Raw genomic sequence first — 26,623 nt, 5'->3', positions numbered from 1 at the left:
TGGCCTAACAGAACTCCCTTGCTCAACTTCTCTAACATGCTCATGACTGGTACGTGGGAAAGGAGACTGGGGAAAACAGTGACCCCTGTTACCAACAGTTCTCTAGTTATAGAAAGATTAATAGATGAGCAGTCTTAAAACCTGGCAAAATTCAGGTAAAAGCACCACATCACAGGGTCCCATTGACAAAGATAAAGCGTTTGGGAAACTCTTGCCTTACATCACAAGTACATCTGCAGAATCTGCTTTCACATATCTCTTGTCTTGTCTTTGGATAAGATAAAAGGCTACAAGTATTCCTCTATAGAAAACCACTATAGAAAACCCCTATATCCACACAGTTCCTCCCAGCTAGTACTCACTGCAGACACATTATGCTGAACATTCCTACCCTGCTCTACCTTATGTAATACCTTGTCTAATAAGCACTGGATATTTCCAACTCAGCTCTTTGACTAACATAAGATTTACAACCTTCTGTGTATTCTAAGCAGATTTCAGGTGCACCTGAGTATCTAACACAGCCGGCCTAATTGGTACCATAGGGTGAAAAAGACCACAACCAGTGTACTTTCAAAAAAGTCAAATACTTGTCAACGCAAATCAATTCCAGAAGAGCTGAGTTTGTCATGGTGATGTGCCAGAAGTCACTGGTGTGGAGCACACTCTGCACACAGGAGCAGAAGAGATGGGGAGAAGGGAAAGACACCACTCATCATACCTGGTAGAGCTTTATAATGTGTGGGTGATCAAGCATCTTCATTATCTGCACTTCTCGGTAGATCTTGTCCAGATTCACAACATCCAGCTGAGATTTGTCAATGATTTTTATTGCCACCTGCAGACAAACGGCAGGAGAGATTAGTTTATCCTTATTCTAAAGGGAATCATGCAATCCCAGATAACCAGTAGCTTTCTTCTAGCTCAGAAAGACAGACCCCACACTTCAAAATACAGCACACAACGTTAAACATGTCAGTCATCCCACTAATTGGCTGCAGCACCATCCCCTTCATCAGCATGTCAGGAAAAGTAAGTTTTACAAGAAATGGAAGACACAAATAGATGATGGAGGCCAGTGCTCCAATGAGCCCAATGTCAAATGCTCTTGTATCAGTAGCAAGTGGAAATAACTGAGGACCCTCCATGGAGCAGCACTATAAAGAAAAAAATCTCCTAAAAAGCCTAACGGTGTCCATTTCTGGACTCAACGTTTGAATCCCACCAATGCAAAACCATATTTGAAAAGATAAACTGTTGGCTCAACACAAATAATCAAACCACAGTGGATCCATGTAGTTTCAACGGTTACGTGCTTATTTTAACCATAATTAACATGCTCCTACATAAGGACATCTGCAGTTCAGCCATTCAGGGAAAACACTGTACAAATATCTTTGTCAGTCGAGCGCTGTAAAGAGATCTCAGTTTAGAGAACAGGTCGCAGTCCTATGGGCCTTGTTTTTAGCCAACGCCTGCAAAGTGAATTACATACAACAACACTTGCTTAGGAGACTAAACATTTCAAACAGGAGATATTTTTAAAAAATTAAACCAAGAAGAAAGAAAAACATAGCTGCTGTAAAAACCATGCACAGGACGACAATAAAGAGTATTGAATATATAGATGGTGTTTATTCACCCTGACTATCGCATTATTAATGCCGAAGAGGGAGCAAATACAAGTCATACAAATGCTTCCAATTATAACTGCATTTCACAAACTATTGAACTATAGGGCACAGCTGCTATGCAGAGACAAAAATCCACAGGAGGTGAACCTCATTATCTCCAGCAAGGCTGATTATGGACCCACCTGAATTCTGAATTAACTATTTATTGACTTCATTTCAGTATGCTTTTGCTTGATAACCTCTTCAAAGCTACTACAGCTGCAGTCTGTTCAAGAAAAGACAAACAAGACTTCTTGGGGAGTTGGACTAGATGACCTTTTAAGGTCCCTTTGAACCCAAACTGTTCTATGATTCTTTAGCCAGATCATTCAGTTGACCACTATCAGTAATATATTAGTAAAGGCAAGTGTTGTATAACCCCATTAGTTCAGTCTCTCATATCTAAAATAATTCTAAGCACAGCTCTCCACTAAATCTTATTTGAGATGCAAGAGGAAGAGACACAAACTAACGAAGAACAAACTGTATTTCCAGCTTAAATAAGTTTTTAGTTTTGAAAACCTACCATATTACAAACTCTCTTTTGTCTTACAATGTGGACTTATTTGGTATTACTAAGTGGTTTTTGAACACAAAGTAAATGCATACGCCTACATGAAGGAAAAAGCTTTGCTATTTCCAATCCTTCTCCAACTCCCAATGTGCATATTACATATGGGAACACTGTGCCAGGCCTCTATAGGAGAGGCGGCGTAGTAACAGCTGGCACCACTGCTTCTACAGTCAAATGCAGATTAGATATCTCAGTCTATTCTGAACCTTCAGTTTTCATGCGTCTTGCCAGCGCCATAAAAGATGGAGAAAAAGCACTTGCAAATACTTAAAAATCCAGCAACTTGTTCCTAATGATGCGAGGAGGAACAGTGCATCCAACAGCACCAGCGCGCTATGGTCCATCATCTCAGCTGTGTCACGGTGACGGGAAAGAGGACAATAATTCTTAGAGGTGGAGATGCTGCTTCAAGATGAGGAACAGTTTCCTATCTGAAAAGTGTATTGTTCCTGAACATAGAGCTTTCATTTGCTGAGATTTTGGAACATCACTTTAATACTTTGAAGACAGCGCAGAGAGACTGCACACAGAAATTAATCCTCATTTCTCTGCTATGGTCACTCATCACCACGGCACGAGCCAACGGACTTTCATTTGGCAGGTGCCAAATTAAGGGCAATTACACAAATTTTGCAACTCTACTTTTGGCTTTTTTTTAAAGAGTTATCACTTCTAAGGAAAATAGAAGAAACAAAAAAAATCCCAGACATCAATGCATAGTATTATCACATACCTCGAACGACCAAAAAACCCTGTTCCTTCCCTTAGCACCAGTTTTTGCTGCTTAAAGACTTCTATTCCGAAACACCTTAGCAACTTTCATGATTCATTTTGATTAGAAACTATTAGGAAGGGCACACGTTTCCTTCCCTTTTTTACTAAAGGCCTAGAGACTGGACTTCACTCAATCGGGAACTGGGACTGTCACACAGTGAGGGTGACATGCTTGCCAAAACAAGGTGAAAGTTCTAGTTTTCAGCTACTCCAGCTTTCAGTTCTCATTGGTTTCATTATCCACTTAGTTACCTGACTAGTTTTTTAAAAAAAATATCATAAAAACATCACACAAACCCAACATTGCAAACAAACCCAGAAACCACAACACCCCCCAAACATGGTCTAACAAGTTAACATACAATAAGAGGTCTGTCCATGTCAAGGTTTCCCGCAAGTGACAGAAATTCAGATTGGAGTTGTTAAACAATACAACAGACCACATTAAAAATAACAAACTTCCTGCAATCCAGAGCAACTCCGGTTTGCAACAGCAAAGTGTTTGGTTATCAATTAAAAGCATTAACTTCCCTTAGAGGGCAGCACATTATGCTCAACTTGTTACACCTCTGAGTCCCCAGTCTACCTCCAGATAGTGTCTTCCTCCTCTCCCCCTAAATCTAGAGAGACCATCACTGCATGCATTTAAATCAGTCTTCAGGTTAGGCATTCACACCTAAACTAGTAGCATCTTGTATTAGGAATTGCTAATCTTCCAAGAAAAACGCAAACCACCTGTAGCACACCAGACAGTTAAAAGCACAACTGTGAATCATAAGCACACGCCAGTTGGAAGGGCTTCACTTTTATCCAAGGAGCAATGGCTAGTATTCTTCTGCAAACGGCTAATCCTTAGGGGATATCAGTTACGGAGTTTGGGGGTGGGTGGGGAACACGACTCTTTCACACATCACCTATTCACAAAGGCTTTCCTTCATCTTTAAAGTGCATCACTTTTTTTCAAGTAGTACCTTCACCTATTCTTAGAGCTTTTCATTACGACTCATTATTCCACATCATATTTCACTTGAAGCATCATCCATCTTCTCGAACTTCATGCTTCTGATTACTTCTGTTCTCTTTTCTTAGTCTCCTCTTCTTCCGCGGAAAAATTTTGCTTATTTGTGCATTAACAAAAGTTACCGTGAGATCACAGGATTCCTCAGCAACAGGACAAATGAGCATGGCAGGAAAGCACATGTCATTGACTTCAACGGCGACAAACAAACAACAAGCAAAGGTCACATTCAACCACGCAGCCCCCTCCGGGGCACCCTGTGCCATGAGAGGGTCCCGCACCGCCTGCATTACAAACACATATCAATCCCGCCGCTTTTCTTAACTTCCACACTTCTGACTATTTAGTCGTGCAGTTTTAGTGTCGCATTAATGCGGGATTCAACATATTTCTGAGTTTGGTTGCATATACCTTGTCCTACATCCACCTTCTGCTTCGTGCCAGCTTTCATTTAATTTCCACCGTGCTAACAAGTCATGGCAATGATATTTACTATTTTCAGTTCAAGTTAACTGTTTTATGTAGGGAGGCTCAAGAGAAACTCAGATAAGGAAATAATCCTTTCTAAAGGGGCTTTATGGGCAAGTCCCAACAGCAACACAGTGCCCATCTTCTCACAGCACAGACCCGATGGTACACAGGTACAGCCTTTCCAGAACCTAATCAGCTGAATATTCTTCCACTGGAAGCTTAATGAAGGCACAGAAGAACGTGAGAAATCAGCAGCTCAAAGAATTTAAGCAATAGTTTAGAACAAGCTTGAAATATGAGCAGCCATCCATCTAGAAACATTAATAAGCAGGACTTCCACTTAACGTGCGTTGCGAACCAACCCTACACGAAGTGAGGCGCTTTGAACCTGAGGTGTTTGTTCGAAGTAGTAGTTGGCTAGAATTCATTTCCCCTGACATCACTAGACGTGATCTTAATAGGGTTCCTCTTCCTCAAAGACCACGTGAATACTTCCAGCAACTAACTCTGCAATCATGTTCCAGATAAACATTCTTGCCTCTCTTACTGCACAAAGTCAATGCAGCTGTACTAAAAAAATGAAAGACCTTGACACAAATCTCTGACATGGGCAAATCTGCTGAAAAATCACGCAGAAGATAAAAAGGCTTCAGACTGGACACAAGGCTCATCAGAAGATGAAAGCCAATTAAAGAAGGTCATTACTGTATCAGAACGCACTGGAACTGAGCAATTTCCTAGGACACATGGAAAAATCATATCAGAGTTAGGGACCCGTTAAGCTATAAGTTTTCCGTAACCCTTTTTATTTTGAACAATACTAGACAAACATCATTTCTAAAATGATGAAGCTTAAAGTTTTCATCCCCATCATAAAGCCTGCCAAGGAAACGAGAACTAGATAGTAACCAACAACTTACTATCTTCACATGAAGTGTTTAGAAGCTTGGCGTGCAGCATCAAACTTGGGAACGGAACGCCAGCATTGCGAGGTTTTTGCTTTGGCACCTCAGTAAGAGCAAGGAAGGATTTAGAAATAATTAACAGTCTATTATGAAACTTGAGAAATAAGACAGTAAGAAATTTAATACTTGGGATGAAAAGATCATCAATCACTGCATGGCCAGAGCAACGTTAGCATTGCAGGTTTGTTTTCCTTAAGTCCAACCTAAAGGCATTTTTCATTACTGTACGGAGTGATTTTGCCACATGAGACCACAGTAACTAAATAATTGCAGGTCTTCTTCTTACTCTGTACTTCAGAGAATGTTTTATGTACTTTTGTCTGGTACAGAGAGCACACTAAGCTCTTCTTCAGTAAATCAGGAAGGCAACAGAAACTTACAAAAAGCTTACCTCTAGGTGTAGCAACTAAAACTACATAAGAATATAAAGGGAAACTGATCTTTCAAAGCCATTACTCTCATCAGATCCCTGTTTTTAAAAAGTGAACATGACTACATTTTATCCACAGACTTAAAATAATTTTTGCTTTAAGCAACGCTTAATATTTTAACAATCTACAGGCTAGTAACCACCAGGTAATATACATGGTGGTGGGGTAGTTAAACAAAGAGACTACAAATGGTTAGATCTGCTTAACTGCCAGGATGATGTATTGAAGAATAAAGGACTCACACACGTGAGTTCCTTTGCCAAAACAGATCACGGAAATAGGACTGCTCATCTGCATTGGCCAGGTCAGGAAACAGTAAAACATCCAGGACATGAAAGCACGCACAATACTAGGTCTGAATCTTCCCTGTTAGCAGAAACTTATCGCTATCTGATGGCTACACTCACCAACTAAGCCAAGAGCTGCCTGCCCCCTTCTCACCCGAGCAGCCTGTCTGTGACAGCAGCCACGGGGGCACCGGACTAGGAGACATTATCTCTGCCCTTGCCAGGAAGATGAAGGCAAGAAAACAAACAAGGACGGCCGCCAGGGCTCCTGCTCCAAAGCCTGCCCGCAGCCCAGCACCTCGAGTAAATAAAGGCGCCCTCGCCTCCCCTACAGGAGGAGGTTCCAGCGCTAGAAGGGACAAAAGGAGCAAGCAGCCTGCAAGGGCGCTGCTGCACGGCCCCGCCGAGCCACCCAGCCACCCCCCGGGAAAAGCCCGGCTCCCGAGCGGAGCCCCGCAGCCCAGAGGCCAGTGCCCGCTCTGCGCCCCGAAGGGAAGACCCGTACCCCCCTTCCGAGCGGAGCCCCTCCGGCCAGCTCCCTCCGAAGTCCGCAGCAGCGCCCCGCAGCACTCCGGCCGCCGCCCCCCGCCCACCTCCAAACCCCGAGGGCTCCCGAGCGCTGCCGCCCAACGCCCGGCCGAGCGAGGCCCGGCGGGCGCGGGAGAGCCCCGGCGGCGCGGCCGGGCTAGGCCGGGGCAGGGGGAGACGGCGGCCCCCGGCGCCGCGTCTCGCCTCACCTCGCTGCGCGTGATGCGGTGCCGCGCCAGCTTGACCACAGCGAAGTTGCCTTTGCCCAGCGTGCCCTCGATGTCGTAGAAGCCGACGCGGACGGGCCCGAGCCCGCGGGGCAGCAGCGGGGGGGGCCGCCGGGGCTCGGCCATTACCATGCTGGGCGCGGGGGGCGGCGGCGGCTCCGCGACGAGCGGCGGCTCGAGTCTGCCTGCGGCGCCCTGGAGCCGCGGGGCCCCGCCTCCTTCGCCCTCCTCCACCAACCGCGCGTCACCGTGCGCGTCAGCGGGGGCGGGCCCTCGCCATGGCAACCGCAGCCACGGCGGCGAGGCGGCTGCCCGGGGTCCCCTCCCCTCCCCTCCCCTCCCCGGCGGTACCGGGTGCGGACGCTCCCGCCGCGACACGGTGGAGGGTCACAGAATCCCAGAGGTTGGAAAGGACCTGGAAAGCTCATGCAGTGCAATCCCCCCATGGAGCAGGAACACCCAGATGAGGTTACACAGGAAGGTGTCCAGGCGGGTTGGAATGTCTGCAGAGTAGGAGACTCCACAACCCCCCTGGGCAGCCTGGGCCAGGCTCTGCCACCCTCACCCCCAACAAGTTTCTTCTCCTCTTTCAGTGGAACCTCCTGTGTTCCAGTTTGCACCCATTGCCCCTTGTCCTGTCACTGGTTGTCACCAGAAGAGCCTGGCTCCATCCTCCTGACACTCCCCCTTTCCATCTTGATCCCCAGGAATGAGTCCCCCCTCAGTGTCCTCTTGTCCAGCTCCAGAGCCCCAGCTCCCTCAGCCTTTCCTCACACGGGAGATGCTCCACTCCCTTCAGCATCTTGGTGGCTGCGCTGGACTCTCTCCAGCAGTTCCCTGTCCTGCTGGAACTGAGGGGCCACAGCTGGACACAATATTCCAGGTGTGGTCTCCCCAGGGCAGAGCAGAGGGGCAGGAGAACCTCTCTGACCTACTGACCACCCCCTTCTAACCCACCCCAGGTACCATTGGCTTCCTGGCCACAAGGGCCCAGTGCTGGCTCATGGTCATCCTGCTGTCCCCAGGACCCCCAGGTCCCTTTCCCCTACACTGCTCTCTAATAGGTCGTTCCCCAATTTGTGCTGGAACTTGCGATATGAAGGTCCTTGAATGCATCCAGAGGAGGGTAACAGAGCTGGTGTCAGGGCTGGACCTCATGGTTCTCTACACCTTCCTGAGGAGGGGACATGGAGTAAGATTTGCTGATCTCTTTTCCCTGGATGCAGTGACAGGAGCGTGGGAATGGCTCAAAGCTGCATCAGGGAGGTTCAAACTTGACATTAGAAAACACTTCTTGAGTGAGAACATGGTCAAACACTGGAATGGGCTTCCTAGAGGGGTGCTCGATGCCCCATGAGCGTCAGTGTTTAAGAAGCATTTGGACAATGTCCTTAACAACATGCTTTAACTTTTGGTCAGCCAAAAGGCAGTTGAACTAGATGACAGTTGTAGATCCCTTCCAATGGAACTGTTCTATTAATTTAATTTCCCACAGACCTGGAAAGACAGATTTGGAAGCTCTGTTAAGCCCTTTGATGTAAAACGTTTAGAGGTCCTGCAGAGGTGCCACTGGAAGTATAAAAAATCTGAAAGCCTTTTATGCTAAATTCCCTGTAATAAGTCCATGTAGTCTGCTTTATGTTTACACTTATACTTCAGCTTGTTTCCATTTTAAAAATGCCATGCTCATTTCAATTCTGCAGCTATCTTTCCTCTCCCAGTTCACTCCTGTCCCTCTCTTGATCGCTCCCTCTCCCAACCATCTCAGGCTGGTGAACTGGTGCCATCGGACATCCAGATGCCAGACAAGGCATGTCCGAACGCTCGTGGTGAAGGAGCACACGTGTCTGTTGAGTCAGATCCATGTCCAGCAACAGCCACAGACCCTTCATGAGCATAGAGTTCAGTGGACTCAAACACAGCTCAAAACAGAGCGTGGCCACAAAGAGCAACCAGAAGAATGCACAAAACAAACTTCTGTCTCTTGCTTTCCCTTCGTATTCAAAACTTACACGTCAGGCTGCCTCATACTTGTGGAAAGTTGGGTAATTTGCTACATATCACGCAGCAATGACTGGTCTCCAAAGGGAACTGAAGACCTGGGTGGAAAGTTAAAACCTGTCCTTCACCACACTTGCACTTCATGAGATTCATCTAAGGAATGACATTTCGAGATGACGCTGCTGCCTTAGACTGCTATGGGTAATAACTGTGCTGTTACTGCCGTATTTATCCCCCTAAGAAATTCTGGCAATGACTAACTGATTATTTGACTTAGTCAGACATGCACCCTTCTAAATGATTGATAGGTTCATGAGCAAGATTACCATAATCCTGCTTTAATAGAAAATGGTGTCATCCCGAGCTGCTACTCGTGAAATTTCCATCACCCTATATGATGCTTCATTTCTTGCAGATATCTGCAACACTGACCAAACAATAACTCTAGCATGATGCAAGCTTGGTATGGTAAAAGAAACTTTATTGTGCTGCACGCCACAAAGCCATTTTTGACCTGAAAGTTCAGATTACCAAAAATTTCTTAATAATGCTGCTAAAAGAGCTGCAAACACAAGAACATTGTTTGTACAGCAGCCTTTAACGGCCATCGATAGCTTTTGCCATGCTTCAAGGAAAGGGATTCAAGCACTGCTCACACACGCTGGTACACAGGCGCTCTTCCAGGCTGTTTTCAGCAGCTGGCTGAATGAGTCCAACTGTAGAACACACATACCCTCTTGTGGTCAATGTTCTGGTAGCTAATACCACAGCTGAGATGCTCTACTAAAACAGAGATGTCAGAGATTATAAATCACCTCGCCTTCTAATAACTTCCAGAGATCCTGAGCATATGGAGCTGACTTTGAGTTCAACAGGCCAGCAGCTCAAAAGACCAGAGCACACACTTAGTAGCCAAAATATGGCTTTACATGCCTACACACCTAAGCTCCAACATCTGGCTTGAGCTTCTTCCTCTCATTTCCTGTTTTTCAATGCCTAGAAGACGCTTAGTGTCTGCCAAAGGGAAAAAAAACACACACGAAACACCAAAGCTCTGTACAAAAATAAGAAATGCAGAGGCCACACCACTGCTATCAGTATTTAGTGGCCACTGACTTTGCCTTAGAATCTCCCATGTGCTGCAGAACTTGTGCTCCAGACTCCGAACTTCCATTTAGCACCAATGTGTTCAAGTAAGGACAAACGTGTTTAAAGAGCAGAAAGTGTGAAACAATGCTGCGTTGTCCATCAACAGCCTGAAGGAGCTGGGAAGGGCAAGAATGGATTGTCATTATTCATTTCAGTGGGGCGAATCTTGTATTTGTAAATGTATTTTCAATTTTGCAGATCTCAGTACTAACATCAAACATTTTGCAGAAAGTAGTCCCTTATGCGACCAGATCATGGGCTTATTTGATAAATTCGAATTCCCTCGCTATTCTTTTCTGAAAGCCTGGGCCATTGCAGGTACCTCCAGCATCCTGTAAGCTAATTTTACAATGGAATTCAGCTAAAGCAACACCATATCCAGCAGCACATGGGATTTTGCCCTGAGCATATTCAAGTCAAAGTGAATTTGAGTTTTTAACCAAACTCCTGTTCCACTTCGCTGCACTGACAAATGTGACCGAGCAGAGACCTTGCACAGGAATTTGCTCCAAGCTCCCATGAAGGTTGTTGAGTCCTTATAATGGTGAGACAAACACTGATCTGATCACGTCTCATGACCAAATCTTTGGAGTACAAAAAAGAATCAATACTGTTAACAAGCCGTTCCTGGGGCAACAAGGGGCTTGATGCAAAGCAAAACATACACATTCTTTGCAGTTTGGATCTTTGAAAACCCACAGTCTTTATAAAAAATGAAGAATATAGGGATAATGCAAAACCGGGATAAACATCACAGGTACTATGATTAAAAGGAGTGCATAGGAAGGGCAGGTTGACTTGCATTGATGTTCACTTTGTCATCCATATTCCAGGTGTTTTGGTCCATTTCTTTAATATCCATAAATCTCATTCTCCACCCAGGCTGATTCCTTGCTCCTCCCCACATGATCTCCACACAGCTCATAGATATCATTGGTCACAAAGCCACTTTCAGTCTTGGCCAACGTCACAAAGCCATGAGTTGGTGTACTCATTGCTGTGTTACCATAATCCCTGGAGAGGCTGTCAAGCACCTTATCTTCTTGGGTACGGAAGGAAGAGTTCTTAGTGGCAGGCCTGGTTCCAGCCAGATCTGCTTCTGATTGCTTCTTGATTACTTTGTAAATGTCCAAATTTGGGCTGTTCCTCCTGGGGTTAGACAGCCATCCGTCTTCCTCCTTTGGGCTTGCGTCTATTTGTTCCTGTCTCCTTAGGGATGGAGGAAAGAGGACAAGTCATAATATGCTTTTTTTACATACAAAACACCACCACACCTCTCTTACAGTAATTTAATGATGGCCCTTGAGGAAAGCTGACATTCAGAGCCTGAACTCAGGATGACATTTGCAGGGAGAGGGAATTGGTAAATGTTATTTGCTCCAAGCTTACATCCTTTTATTTCTATTACTGCGTTCTTCACTTTTGAAGGGCATCTTCTGATAATTCAGTATTTTTTTAAGAAGACATGCTAACACTTCAAAATCATCACCTTGTTTTGCACTATTCTCTAACTACTATATGTCTATGAACACAATAAAATGACATAATACGATTTACTTAAAATTTTACTCAGCCTGGAGTATCCATGGCACTTTTTAAACACTAATTTGGCTGAAAGCAGTCGTCTCCAGAGCATCCTAAAGGATCCTGAAGCTAGCTGTGAAATGATTGCCAGGACAAGACATCACGGGTTCACCTGTTATAACAAAATGTCACTTACCTCTTCACAAAAAGCCAAAACCAGAAGACGACTGTAATGACTGTCAGGAGAAGCAGCACAGGAATGCTGGGAATAAGGATGTAGCCAAAGCTTTGAACAGGTTCTAGGGACAAAAATTAGATCCCAGCTTTTATTCACTTCCAGTTGCATTTGCCATGCACAGAACTTCATGGAACAGCTAACAGCTGCAAAAGGCATCATCGTCACACCCCAACGGGCTTCTAGTCTTGTTCATAATCTAGCAGTAGATCCATCTTCTTGAAGGCAGCAAGTCTAACGGAGACTGATCATCTAGTTAAGCAAGCTAAAGTAAAAAGAGCTCAAACCTTCAAGATGAGAAACCAATGAGCTTCACTGCCTCACTGTAAGACCACAATGGCAGGGCAGGTTAACGAGACATGCTGTCTTATGAAAGCTTAGGAACCCCCAGCCAGAAGATTTCAGAGAGCAAAATGTCTTTTATGACAAGTGAATTTTTAGAAGGGAAAGTTGGCGCGGTAAGAAGAAACGGAGAGTTTTTCATAGTTAATAATAGACTTACTAAGAAAACATTAACAATTTAGACACTCAAAAGTGATTCAATAAATTAACAGAGCCTTTTTCAGACCCAAGATACTTTGCACAGCTTTAGATTTAGATGCAATTACTCTAGGTTTGTACTGGAAAAGATGAAGGAGCAGACACAGGTGCCTAACTTCAGTCTCCTACATTAGAGTCAAACAATTGAGACTGAAGTGTTGGCTGTTTTTGCAGCCCCATGGGAGAAATGTGTGCCTGCATCGATAGAGCAGGCCAGGTGTTGAATGCACAACGTACCTTTGGCCTCTACAACTGTTACATTAGCATCTTTCTTACGGCGTTCTTCTGGGAACACTGGATTCAAGGGCTCTGTTGCATCATCTGCAAAGAAGCAGCTTAATGAATATTAAAGACGTTATCCGAAAGAGCTAAGAATCATAAAAGTGAGGTGAGAGGAGATTGAAGAGTCTGCCAGCCGCAAAGGTATGTAAGGCGGACTGGTACCCCTTTGCTTAGGTTTCTGCAGCGTGACCAGTGGTCCCAGATGCTGCTCCACCACCAGCAGGACTGTGGTCCTGCAGACTGGATTGCAGAACAGCTCGAGAAGGTGCAGACTGCAGGGAAGCGTCTTGCTCGGTAAGTTTTCAGCCTGGAAGCATCCTTGACAATGAATGCAACAGAGCGTGTTTCTACTACAAGTTCGAATATAATTTTTAAAAACAATGATGTGTAGCTCACCTCTTTGAGAATTCTCCATTGGAGCATTCGTTGGCTTCTCTAAAAAAAGAAAGATATGCACAATTTGCTCATAAGCTTGAGTAGGGTGCCCAAGCATACTGAATTCAGCCTAATAAAATGAGCACCCCTCTTTAGTGTTCTCTCTCCCTCAGGCCCCATTGAAGATCTCACATGCTTTATCAAAATCCTCTGAGCATCTATAGAAGTCACAAGGCAAGTAGCTACATATATTAGATACTGAGATCGTTTTCCCCAGGACTTGCATATATTTAAAGATATCTGCGTCCCAATAGATCTTTCTAGTGAAGCTAAGAAAGGGTTTCCCTATCTATTACTGCCATCTCATACATCATCTTGGGGACTGGGTGCAGGTTGGTTTTTAAAGCTGCAGAATGACTCATTACCGAGGGCATATTTGCAAATGAAGTTATTTTTCATATTGCATCTGTCATCATTCCATTGAAACATGTAGGGACCTCCGACACCTGGTGGGGCAGATGGCTGGTGGTACATCACAACGCAGATTTCACTCCCACAGGATGGCTCATCTACATACCAGTTCCTAAGAAAACACAACAAACGCGTCATGTGGGACTTGATGTCACTTTTTACTGCAGAAGCACAAATGGGAATACAGCACACGGGGCACCCCGGAGGGCAGAATCCAAAAGGATTTCACCTCACCCCCCGCTTCCCCTGGGGAACAGTGGGAACAACAACAATACAAGTATTGGCAGTGCAAGGTGGTCAACAAGGGCTGAGTACCTCACCGCACGAAACTCCCCTGCAAGGCTGAGTAAAGGCTGAGAACTTCAGCTTTCTCTCAACAAAATCATCTAGCAAAGTCATTTTTGCTCTGTGGCCTCAGTGCCCAATGCCTCCAATATTTTGACACCTATTTAGTAAGAAATAGTCTAGAAAAACACTAACATGAAGAAACCCCGTCTTGCAGATAACCCTTTTTTTGTACAAATAACCTTCACCACTGGAAAACTGTGTAAGCCTTTCCAAGTGGCACAGAGGAAGCAGGCTTCATTATTTAACACTATCATACAGTCATTACTGAAGAGGCATTTTATGCATCTTAGAGAAACACTTCCAAGACTGTGTTCCTGATTTTGAAACATTTTCAATACCTACTAATTTTGGAACAAGCAATGCCTAGTGCTTTCTGAAAGCTGATCCATACAGTATAAGTAATTCCAGATATACCAAAGTATTCAACAGGGGAAAAACGCCACACATGTTATAGTAGTATGTTTTTCAATCACTACAATGCTGTGTTTCTCCCTCCCTTCCTTCCTCTTCTAGTGCTGCCTCCACATATCGATCTTTTCTTTTGCTTTATCATTTAGCATTAATAAGCTGTGGCTCACCAGTGAAGGGCAATAAAGCTATGTCTGTTTCTTAGCAGCTTCCTACTATATAACTCCAATATCTCAACCATGGGAAAAACTTTAAGATGTTGAATGGTACTGAAAGCATTCATTGCCGCACAGAGCAACTACAAGTTCTTAGAGGTTCCCAAAGCGTAAAGTTCACGATGACAAGGTATTCTTACACATGTCCAGAAAAGAGGAATGAAAAGGCAGACTTGTCACACATATGACACGTTGCTACAAAATATAGAACATTTGGGTTATTTTGATATACATATATATATTTTATAGTGCAACAGAGAGAGAGCAGAGCCTCTGGAAGGTAATTTGTCGACCCCTTTTCATCTGGATGGGATTAATTGCTCTCTGGAGCTACTCCCACCCTTCAGTGTCCGCAGAAGGAACCCGGAGGACAGCTGGGACAACACTGCCTGATTCTTCTGAAAGAATCCTTTCTGATTGCTAAAGGCAGGTGCCAGTCCCCCACCAGCCTGCTTCCCATTCTCATTCACGGGTACGTACCGGAACTTGTAGGCGCTGCCGTCTGACCAGGAGTAGAGGTTCTGACACTCCGTACCATTCTCCACCTCCTCCTTTTTCCTCCTAAGCCCTATCCAAAAATCTCCATCAGAAGCCAAGAGACTCTCAATCAGTTTTTCGATCAGTCTTTGCTCTGCTTCTGTCTCAATACTGACTAGGTGTCCGCCGTCGGCTCTGCAGGCGAGGTGCGCTTCTTCATAGCTGGTCCTGCGCGAAGGGTCATGGAAATAGACTATTTTGTAGCACGGTCGCTGTGTTCCGCCCCGGCAAACCGTCTGTCCTGCGGAAATGGAAAGAAACCTTTTACACAAACTAGTCCTGTTAGTACCAAAAGTGAATGCTAATAGCTTCATTTGGTTGAGTTTCACACTGTATGGTAGTTCATATAGAAGATACAACACAGATAAAAAGCCTCTTGTGTTACTGGACTAGCAAATGGCATCTCCAAACTTTTCTTACAGCTCGCAACAGTTGAGGTTGATCTGCACAGGGCTGTTCTTTCATGTCCCGCACTTCTCATCTCCCTCATTAATTCTCTGAGATTTGAAGAGCAGCAATGCTGTGCCAGAGGGCAAGAGGATATGTGCAACCTTTTAACAGGGTAGTTCCTTCACAAGGATTCAAGGAGGCCTTTTTAAGGGATTTAAATGGCTAAAATCAGAGATCCTGTTGCACGAGCAGAGATAACAATAATTTATCTTCTGGCATGTATGCAACAGTTTCATGGAGTATATACCGCCGCAGATCAAGATGTGTCCACACAGTCCCATTGTAAGCATTGCTTTGCACTGTAATATTGCTGTCTGCCCAGGAAGTAAACAATGTCTATTTTCAGACTATTATAACCCAAGGACTTTCTCATGCATGAAGCAGCAGGGCTTATTTTGACTACAAGGAAAGCAAAGATCCAAGTGGAAAGATACATAATCCAAAATGATGCACTCGTGTGTTTCTCAGCACAAGAGTCCCAACATTTAGACTGTGGAAACAAACAGTTTTGTTTTACTGGGTAAATGTTTCTGTCCAAACACACAGCAGACACAATCTGCTAACCTACATGTTTCTAAAGAAGAAAAACATTTAGTGACATTTGTGAGGTACTTGGAACAAATGGGATGTGATGACGGGTCATTATGAACCACTCCATGGGGTATACGCTGGCTTTTCTTGATTCTTGTGTGTTCCTGCATGGCTGCTCTAAGAGTGGGAATTTAAACACCTTTTGTACTGGAGGTTTTGAATGCAGAGTCTGCTGACATGTTACACAGAAACTCAAAGTGGCCGCACTGCAAAAGCAGTATTGAAAACTACATCTCTAGGCACAATATGGGTTTCTCTTGGTAATTTAACACTCATGCAGGCTTTGTGAAAAGGTCAAGAAGCCTTACCTCTTCGGAGGGACATGTCCATGGCTGTCGTGAAAGACAGAAGAGAAATGGCACATTGTTATTAAAAAACCGCAGCAGCTTTCTAGAAATAGTCTCACCAACTGCACTCAGGCTCTTTTCTGATATGCAGACGTTTGGTTCCCATCACCTGGCGGAAAATCTGTCTTATCAACCAAACTTGCCATTGCTTTCAGGTAAGGAAATATGTATTGTATTTATTACTGTCTAGACTTCACTGCTAGTTAGGTTCCCAATTATAATTATAACAGAGGACAACTGGATATGTCGCTCTAATCTATGTTGAAAGGGTTGCTCATATTTCGCCTTAATCTCCTCATTGCCTACATGGGATTTGCTTCCAGGCCGGCTGAATGCAGTGAGTCTTGCTAGTGCAAGACCACGGGTGAGCCAAATACACGGAGAAGTAAAACAAATCATGAAAAGGAACACATCCCCAAGCTCACAGCTGGCAGCTGAGCCCTCCGGCTCACTCCCACAAAAGTCCCACAGCAGATGAAAACATGGCAAAATTAAAAATGTACTTATCGGTATAACACGGCTACTTGCCTTATGTTGGAATAACATGAATATTTCACAGATCAGAGTGTTCAGGCTTTCTGCTGAATGTACCAACGTAACAAGTCAGGCAGAAACTTCCCCTAGGCTGGTTATTCTGTGCCCTAAAACCAGACTAGGCTACCTAGCTTGGGTACTACTACATCCAAAAAGACTGCTGGTCCAACCTTGAGCTGTCATATATCTATTCCTATGAAAGGCAGCTAAATAGGCAACATTGCTTTGCACAAAATCAGGAGGCAGACTGATAACCAAAAGAGACTTTACAGAGGAAGAGTGAGACAACCTATTGTTGTCTGGAAATTCAGCCAGCCTGGGAATTATCACTGAGAGTCGGCTGACAAGAATAGCTCTGTTAGTCAGGACAGCACTTAAAATTCCCAGAACCAAGGCAGAAATGCAGCAGAGAGAGCAGAAAGGCTTCTCTGCAGACATTCAAACCCGCCTGGACACCTTCCTGTGTAGTCTCATCTAAGTGTTCCTGCTCCAGCGGGGGGATTGGACTGGATGATCTCTTGAGATCCCTTCTGATCCCTGACATTCTGTGATTCTCATGAGAAGAGGAAAGTGAAAACGGCTTATCAGTGTGCCTCTTCAGGACTAGGAAGGCAGGGGTGCCCCCACCCAACGCGGAGGATGCGGAGGTCTCCCCAGGGCACGGCTAGGAGAAGGGATAAATCACTGCACAAGGCAGCGCGCACACATCTTTGCCTATATCGCCATGACTTCCCCAGGCAGCCAAACCCCCCCAGCGCAAGAGCGGATGGGCCGCTGGAGCGGGCGTGCCCACTGCGGGACACGGGCCGAGCCTCGACCGGCAGGGACCCCGCGCCCCCCGGCACCCTCAGCGCCGGCACCGCGTCCCTTCTTACCGCTCAGCAGCTGTGTCCCCGCAGCGCAGCCCAGCGCAGCGGCGCACAGAGCCACGGCCGCCAGCATCATCCGCGCCTCCCTGGATGTGCGCTGGCTCCCGGCTCGCTGCACTCGCCTCCTGCGAGTGGCCCGCGGCCCGCCCGCCGGGAAGGAGGAGATGGAGCGGGGAGGAGCCGTCGCCCCGTCCCGCCCCGGGCTCCGGGCCAGTGGGCCGGGCGCGGCTCATCCCCTACGCAGCAAAGACCCGCAGCCAAATCCTGGGGACGGGACCCGCCTCCCTCATTGCGCATCTCTCCTCCGGAGGCATCTGCCTCTGCCGCTCTGGGGCACACGCTGAGCCCGCACATCTTCCCGCTGCCCCCGTGCTCAAACATCGCCCGTGTCGCGCTCCGGACACCTCATCACTTCTGCTTGTTTCCCCCCACTGCAGCTTTAGAACAGAATCACAGAACCACAGAATGTCAGGGATTGGAAGGAACCTGGAAAGCTCATCCAGTGCAATCCCCCCATGGAGCAGGAACACCCAGATGAGGTTACACAGGAAGGTGTCCAGGCGGGTTGGAATGTCTGCACAGAAGGAGACTCCACAACCCCCCTGGGCAGCCTGGGCCGGGCTCTGCCACCCTCACCGGAAGAAGTTTCTTCTCATCTTTCAGTGGAACCTCCTGTGTTCCAGTTTGAACCCATTACCCCTTGTCCTGTCACTGGTTGTCACCCAGAAGAGCCTGGCTCCATCCTCCTGACACTCCCCCTTTCTGTCTTGATCCCCAGGAATGAGTCCCCCCTCAGTCTCCTCTTGTCCAGCTCCAGAGCCCCAGCTCCCTCAGCCTTTCCTCACACGGGAGATGCTCCACTCCCTCCAGCATCTTGGTGGCTGCGCTGGACTCTCTGCAGCAGTTCCCTGTCCTGCTGGAACTGAGGGGCCACAACTGGACACAATATTCCAGGTGTGGTCTCCCCAGGGCAGAGCAGAGGGGCAGGAGAACCTCTCTGACCTACTGACCACCCCCTTCTAACCCACCCCAGGTACCATTGGCTTCCTGGCCACAAGGGCCCATTGCTGGCTCATGGTCACCCTGCTGTCCCCAGGACCCCCAGGTCCCTTTCCCCTACGCTGCTCTCTAATAGGTCATTCCCCAACTCATATTGGAACCTGGGGTTGTTCCTGCCCAGATTCAAGACTCTACACTTGCCCTTGTTCTATTTCATTAAATGTTTCCCTGCCCAGCTCTCCAGCCTGTCCAGGTCTCTGATGGCAGCACAGCTTCCAGTGTCACCACTCCTCCCAGCTTGGTGTCACCAGCAAACTTGCTGATAGTCACTCTATTCCCTCACCCAAATTGTTGATGAATATATTGATACATTACATCATTTAAAATGTTTCCAAATTAAGCATTTATTTTAACTTCAGCAAAATAAAGACATTTATGGGTAGGACGACTAGCTGCTGCAAGCCTATCCACAGCCTTTGTCACGTTTGTGCCATGTCTTAGTAGCAGCAACTAGAGATGTAGTCTATTGGGGAATGCACATGTCTTTAAGTCCAAGCAGAGTGGTTCTGATAGCAGGATATTTTTTCTAGAGCAAATAAATACTTCATTGTCTCCATCAGACGATTTAGCTGAACTATTTAAGGGCCTTTACTGCTTCTTGATCCATAAGGTCATCTTCAGACACCTTTTGCCTGCTGGAAATAACAGAACTGTATCAAATAAAGCAAACTGTGGATGGAGCAGCTGCAGCTGCATGAAATACCAGTTGGTTACAAGCACACTAATGTTCTGAAAACTATGTGGGGTTTGACTTTATGGCCGGTTCTACAGAGAAGAGTCAGTGTGAAATAGCTGTCAGGGTACAGAGTTCTTTAGCCCAGTTTGTGTTGTCGTGTCAGGTACTTATATGCATAGGTAAGCACAGAGATGCCTTGTCAATGCCTAGCTATTTGTAGAAAGCAAAAATCACACAACACTGGTTCAGAGAATCCACCCAATAGAACGCCCATACAACTATCATAACTTATAGAGGAAAACTTATAGAGGAAAACTTCAAAGGCAATGTGCAAGCTAACAGAAAAATCACATTTAATCAAGTGAAGTACTGCACGGGATTCTTTAGTCCAAATTCCCCAGCAAGTTCTACACTCAGGCACTTCACAGACCTTGATTCAGCAATTTCTTCCTTTTAATGAATGCCATTTAAGTTATTTAAGTAGTGCCATTTTTCTTACACTGACACCAGTTTGAGCAAAGTGGTATCATTGGATATCACAACTTGAAGACTAAGCAATGAATCTCCAGCTACAGTTGCTGTTGTGCAGTTTTTCCCCACCTTCTTAACCAATTCATCACAGTTAGCACCAGCACCACTGCTGATGGGCTCAGCCTGGGCCAGCGGCGGGTCCATCCTGGACCTGGCTGCATTGCCTCTGCTGGACACAGGGGCTTAGCACAGAAGGCACTTGTGTAGCACCCCCCACTACCAAAACCTTGTCACGTAAACCCAATACACTCCAAGAATTGAAATGGCATTCATTAAAAGGAAGAAATTGCTGAGTCAAGGGCTGTGAGGTACCTCCTCAGCATTTTCAAGGATGGAGTGGCTTTTGGAAATGAAGAACAGCTTCATAGTAAGTCGAGCTGTTCTTTTTAACTCTTCAGGCTGTAGCTTAGCCCATAGCCCAAACACGCCTTTAAGACTGCCCTCATAGCTCCCATCTGGCTGACACAACTATATTTGGGGAAGGAGATTAAGATTATGTAATAGACAGGGCAGTGCTGGTGTAGTCAGTGTTATAAATTAAGGAATCCTTCACTGCCTGGTTTAGCAATTGTCGTACCTGTGTTACTGCGCTAAATGTAAGGGAAGTCTGCTTCAGGTATCATCTATTTAGACCATTTAGATAGAGGAAAAAACAAACTAACAAAAAACCAAAACCAAAAAACCAAACTTAAGTATTGTCTTTACCTCACTTGATCAGTTTTGATCTTTGGTTTATGTGGATAAGAAATCAGCTCTTTCTAAAAAGAGAAAAAAGGACTTATTAAGTATCACTAGTTCTTTCTAAATGTGCTGTTTATCCCAGAAGAGAGCTCTATACAAACACTGAAACAAAAGGCTACGCTAGCAATACTAATGAGGTATAAAACTCATAGGGGTTATTGTGGCAGAAGGTAGGACGCTTATGTTTTGTTTCAGGCCTAGATTAAACGCATAGAATTTGGACAAAGCATATATACTTAGTTCAGCATTTTAGTGAACTTTGAGAAGACAAAGTACTTCAGATGAACCAAGGTAAAAACTTAAATAAGGGGGAAGAGAAAGGAGGTTTTATGTCTAAAATGAATGTGCCATTTCTGAAAGTATCATTCGAAATCTTATTTTCCAAGTTGCTTCTGAAATCACTACATTTATCAGCTTTAACGTTTCAGTTCTCCTCTCTACTATGGAGTAATGAAATTGTATTAGTTAGGATATGTAGCTCTTCAGAAGCACAGATGTTTAACATTATATGGTTTAAAAACTCATCCATCTCTGCTTTGTATCTTGTGAATTGCAACTGAAGGAAAGCAGTGCCTTAATATAATAAAGACCTCTTATTCTTGAATTTTCTTCTCCTGATAAACATCTGGCCAGGCCAAGCAAAACCACCATAAATCATTCAATCTAAAGTTCACTACTGATAATAACAAAAATCCCTAAATGGAGTTCTTCCTTTTATTGCTCAAATTTAGTTTGTGAGAGCTTTTTAGGGAGCAGAGCATGAGAAACCTGCAGCCAGGTTAATAACTTTGTTATGGACTGAGTTTCGGCCTTTCAGCGGAAGAGGTTCTCCTGCCCCTCTGCTCTGCCCTGGGGAGACCACACCTGGAATCTTGTGTCCAGCTGTGGCCCCTCAGTTCCAGCAGGACAGGGAACTGCTGGAGAGAGTCCAGCGCAGCCACCAAGATGCTGAAGGGAGTGGAGCATCTCCCGTGTGAGGAAAGGCTGAGGGAGCTGGGGCTCTGGAGCTGGACAAGAGGAGACTGAGGGGGGACTCATTCCTGGGGATCAAGATGGAAAGGGGGAGTGTCAGGAGGATGGAGCCAGGCTCTTCTGGTGACAACCAGTGACAGGACAAGGGGCAATGGGTGCAAACTGGAACACAGGAGGTTCCACTTAAATATGAGAAGCAACTTGTTGGGGGTGAGTGTGGCAGAGCCTGGCCCAGGCTGCTCAGGGAGGTTGTGGAGTCTCCTTCTGTGCAGACATTCCAACCCGCCTGGACACCTTCCTGTGTAACCTCATCTGGGTGTTCCTGCTCCATGGGGGGATTGGACTTTCAGAATCACACAGCCACAGGATCCTCTTTGCTTAGGGAATTTGTTGAATAAAGCCAACTTTTCTGCATGTTTACTCAGTTCAAACTGAGGTGCTTTTGCTATGCAAGACTGGTACCATGGTGTAATTTGCAACACCCCATGAACCCTCATTCACTGGACTATGGTCCTTTGGATGCTGCCCGTAATCTAAGTATGCACAAACCTTGAGATGCATCCATAATAAAAAGGAATCACACTCACTGCAATCCGTTTTTCTCTCTGTTTCCTCAGCAGAGCTAGCATTTCTTCTCTTCTCCTGGCCTGAAAAGAAATATATTTACCACAATTAACTCAGAAAATTGAATTAAAAACAAGTAATACTTAACTTGATTGTAAACTTTAAATCCCTCGTTGAAGCTGAGGACTAGAGTGAACATACAGCAGAGGCAGTTCCCAGGCCAGGCTCAGGTGGTGGTACCCTAGAGCTGCCTAACTAAAGACAGACAAATAAGAACAAGACCAAAAGTAATTTACTCATTGAAATTAATCAGTCATTTTTATGGCTACCAGATGCCCAAAGCTGCAAAACCTTGCTATCATCTATTGTTATTGAATGTTTTAAAAATGAGCAGAAGATTCAGGGAACTGTTGCTAGCTTCAGCCAGCATTCAGAAAGAAGGCTAATTGATGGTAATGGATGAGATGCATTTTGGAATTGTTCATTGGACAAGGAGGATTGCTGACTTGTAGGAAAGACTTGCAGAGCTCAGCACCTTTCTGCACCCCTTGCAGATTGCTCTCATCTGGCTCTATATGTGTGGTCTACTCTCAATGTTTTGCAGGAGATGAACCGCAGTGATATGGATACCGTGTCACTTATTCTGCTTCTTTTCATGGCCAACTTAATGCTTGAGTCAGGGCATAAACATAAGTATATATACACCTCATGGCATGCTAAATTTTATTGATCCTATACACCACTTACAGACTACACAAACCTTTAGCTAAAGTGCTGAGTGGGCAGCTGCGTGCCAGGTTAGTGCTGGGTTTTGTAAAACTCCACTAAGTCTGTGCAGTGCAGAAGGATCCAGCCTGAAAGGCCCTGCAGTGTCCCAGTTATGCCTTCCTTTGGAAAGACAGCATCAGCTATAAACTCGGCTTTGATGTTGTCTGCTAAAATCTACAGTTTGTGCTGCAGCCAAGTAGTTTCCACAAAATTTGAAATGGCTTGGTCTGGCAGTTATTGAATTATACCACTCTAAAAATATCACCTAAACCTGTCCCTAAGACACAGGCCAAGGTAGAAGCATTTCTGTTGAAGCTGATTTAATAACCACCGAGTTTCCCGGATCTCTCACTCGATGAACCCTTGGCACCAGCTGCTGCTGGGCACAGGAGAAGATCTATTAATAACTAAGACAACTTAGAAACTTATCCTTTGAGCTGCGCTTTAATGTCTCTATGCCAGGATTTGGTGTGTGAAAATGCATGCAGCACTCAAATTCCACCCCAATTCTCCACTTTTGGATCTGGGCACTCCCAGTTGGCTGCTTTTAGATACTAAATCAGAACAGACATGCTGTGCTTACTGTGAAGAAATGAAGTACACAGCCCTGCCCCAAGCCAGCATGGCCCAACTGGGAGTTAAGTTTAAGCTATCCATCAAACTACGGGCTGCATCACCAACCACACAGCGAGCCCGGTCCAGGCGATCCACGTTACTGTCCATCAGGTCATTTCCAAAGTTCCAGTATTCCACCAAATGACACATGGGGAATGGAAATATTTACAAAAAAAGGGTTGGGTTCCGTGGTTCTTACCTGCTGAAGACATTTTTCTTTTACTTTACGTTTCTCCATGCTTTGGGCTTCCAAGATTTTCTCTTTCTCACTCTTTTTCTCACTTTCTAAATCAGACAAATGAGAGGCAAGTAACCAAGTGCTCCTGTTGCCACTGTCCTACAGAGGGCAACTGAACCATCCTTTGGGGCTGTTCAGAAGGTCAGTTTTCCCAGTGTCTGGATCTCAAGACATTAGGTATCAGCTGAAATCTCTGTTGTGCACAGTAGGTGCTGTGGCTCTTCTGTCATTCAGAGCTCACTGGAATGAGTCATTATTCATTCCTGAGACTTAATTCCCCTCCAAAACCTAGGCAACAAGGGTTTAGCAAGCTGGGGACACGCTGTACTTCATACTTACTTCTAGGAAGTTGTGAGGCCTGGGGAGCAGTGTTGCTCTCTGGAAAGTAAAATCACATTAATTGTGCCTGGGAAGGTGAGGGGTGGTGGTGCAGGGGGGACATGAGGCCCTGGGGAGGTGTGTGGGCTCTGGAGAGGGTGCAGGACTCAGGGAAAAGGTGTGGGGACCCCAGGAGAGCACAGGACCGTGGGAGGATGTGTGATGATCCAGGGAATGAATAGGGACCCCAGGAAAGATGTGAGGCTCTGGAGAGCAACCCCAGGAGCATCCTGAGGCCCCAGGTGAGGTTCAGGACCCTGCAGAGTGGTGTGTGCCCCCAGAGTTGGTGCAAAGCTACAAGAAGGGTCTCCTCATGGAGCAGGGTCTCCTCAAAAGGCAGGGTTTTGCTATAGGGCAGGGTTTTGCTATAGGGCAGGGTCCCTTCCTGGGCAGGGTCCTCTCACGTTGTAGGGTGGCAGGGCCTAGACGGGACTCGAGCGGTGGCGGGAGCATGACTGAGGTCCAGAAGGTCTGAGCGAAGGCCACATTGTTTGGGCTTGAGCAAGCAAAGACAAGGGGTCCATTGGGAGCCATCGGGCGCTCCCCTGGCTCTGTCCCCATGGCGCTGCATGGGGCTGCATCATAGAATCATAGAATAGTGTGGGTTGGAACGGAACTTAAAAGGTCATTCAGTCCAACCCTCCTGTAATGGGCAGGGGCATCTTCAATTAGATTCGGTTACTCAGAGCCTTGTCCCACCTGCTCTTGTATGGCTGGGTCCAGGCAGGGGAGCCCCAGCTGCACAGTAACAGACACAGTGCCTGTCACCGTAAATGTGGAAGACCAGAGGGCTGACCACATTGTACATCTCATTTCAAGTGTCTTCAGGCTGTTCTCACCCAAGCCTAGCCTTGGGCCCCTCTGTGAACAGGAAATAGCCGCCATCACAGGCCTCAATTTTATTTATGCAACAAGAGTGAATGGAGGTACATGTGAAAACAGTGGCCTTAGACAAGTGTAAGGCCGAGATGAGCACCAGCAGAATGGGAGCTGATGTCTGCAAATTTTGGGAACAAAAAACCCTTGCAAATTGTTCTAATGTTTTTTAGTGTCCTGTATGCAAACCAGTTGAGAATGAAGTGTATCACGCAGTAGGGTGCAGTTAAACTGGCTTGACAAAGGCACTGATGTGTCTTGCACGTGTGAGGGGCAATCCAGTATATTTCCCTGGATTATTTCACTGGCTTGCCTGTCTATTAGATGCTTCTGCAAAGAGGTTAGTCTGGCTGCCTGCTGTTCAAATTCTGGTGCCTCTGATCTCCATTGAGATATCTTCCAAGCCTTTTTACCTGGCTGTGTGGCTAGTGATTGGTACTTTTGGCAATCAGCTAACTACACTGCCTAGTAACTAGGCTGATGTGAGAGTTCCCTTTCAACCCCGCTCCTAATTACTTTCTCCATTATTAACATTCTTGAACATTAGGCAAAGTGGCCAGACTAAAAAGCATTTATGGCATACGGTGAGTTCATTGCTCAAAACCCCCCTCACTTAGTAGCTTGTTAAATGAGAATGCTTAAATAAGAAAGCTAAATGAAAGTTATTTTCCTAATACCTGACAGATAAACAGATGCACTAGGAGTAAGGAAGTCGTAAGGGAGTTTTGCAGTGCAGGGAGTTTCTGTGCCAAGGTTGCAGCAGGGAATCCTGTGCCTTGTTTTGATGGCAGTGAGTGTAGTGATTGCGGAGCAGTGGTTACAATCAGCTAACTACACTGCCTACAAACCAAGCACCACTCTTGTGATGGGGTCATGGCATTCAAACCTGGAAAAGAAGAAAGCACCCCCCATCATTATATTAACATACTCTATCTCCTCAAATGCACTTATAACAAACAACCTTTCACACTAGCTTGTGGTAGCTGAAGAAATCAGCAAATCTGTTCTGCAGAACAAAACTGAATATGCGTAAGTAGTTCTAATCAATTATGCCTTGTGTTGAATATGTGTGTATGCAATTAATAATGTAATAAAAATATCTTATGTATTTATCAAGCCATTCCTAAATGAGGAATGAGACACAGTCTGCGAGGTTACAAGGATACATCTGTCTGCAAATTAAATGATTTTGCTAGCTTTTGCCCATGAATGCCTTATTGTTAAAATGCACGAAAAGAATTCAGGACTTACCCTCAAGAAGCTTACCTTGTAATAATCCTGATAAGTACTGCATTTATCATAAAACGCTTTAAAAGACTTAATGGAAAGGGAAAACCGACTAGCTTCTTCACTCTTCATTTGCTTCCCTTTTCCATGGCTA

The 26,623-nt window shown here is 45.5% G+C and overlaps 2 protein-coding genes across 9 annotated transcripts in view; both read right to left on the bottom strand.

The window, feature by feature from the left end:
* The window catches only part of SIK2 (salt inducible kinase 2), a 31,964-nt gene extending 24,772 nt beyond the window's left edge, over positions 1–7,192 (bottom strand). For all 3 annotated transcript variants that reach the window (XM_065040301.1, XM_065040303.1, XM_065040302.1), the window contains exons 1-2: positions 6,931–7,192; positions 722–838 (exon numbers count right to left, since the gene is read on the bottom strand). In XM_065040301.1, coding sequence (XP_064896373.1) covers positions 722–838; positions 6,931–7,080 — 267 coding nt within the window. In that variant the 5' untranslated portion in view covers positions 7,081–7,192. The remainder of the gene's footprint in view (positions 1–721; positions 839–6,930) is intronic.
* Positions 7,193–9,409: 2,217 nt separating this feature from the next.
* On the bottom strand, positions 9,410–25,716 carry LAYN (layilin). 6 transcript variants are annotated; one of them, XM_065040298.1, is made up of 11 exons: positions 24,771–25,716; positions 24,328–24,366; positions 23,950–24,035; positions 22,391–22,450; positions 16,383–16,406; positions 14,977–15,274; positions 13,480–13,637; positions 13,076–13,114; positions 12,635–12,718; positions 11,819–11,921; positions 9,410–11,307 (listed from the first exon to the last, which is right to left on the bottom strand). In XM_065040298.1, exons 3-11 carry the CDS (start codon positions 23,960–23,962, stop codon positions 10,950–10,952), a joined length of 1,137 nt encoding a protein of 378 aa, XP_064896370.1. In that variant the 5' UTR covers positions 23,963–24,035; positions 24,328–24,366; positions 24,771–25,716; the 3' UTR covers positions 9,410–10,949. The 6 variants fall into 6 exon arrangements, with proteins under 6 accessions (XP_064896370.1, XP_064896368.1, XP_064896372.1 ...); XM_065040296.1 differs by having other exon boundaries at positions 14,977–15,269; XM_065040300.1 differs by having other exon boundaries at positions 25,556–25,716.
* Positions 25,717–26,623: the final 907 nt, after the last annotated feature.

This window comes from Columba livia, chromosome 24 (assembly GCF_036013475.1).
Source record: "Columba livia isolate bColLiv1 breed racing homer chromosome 24, bColLiv1.pat.W.v2, whole genome shotgun sequence".
Lineage (NCBI taxonomy): Eukaryota > Metazoa > Chordata > Aves > Columbiformes > Columbidae > Columba > Columba livia.
The sequence above is the reverse complement of the archived record's forward strand: the minus strand, read 5'-3'. Positions and strand labels throughout refer to the sequence as shown.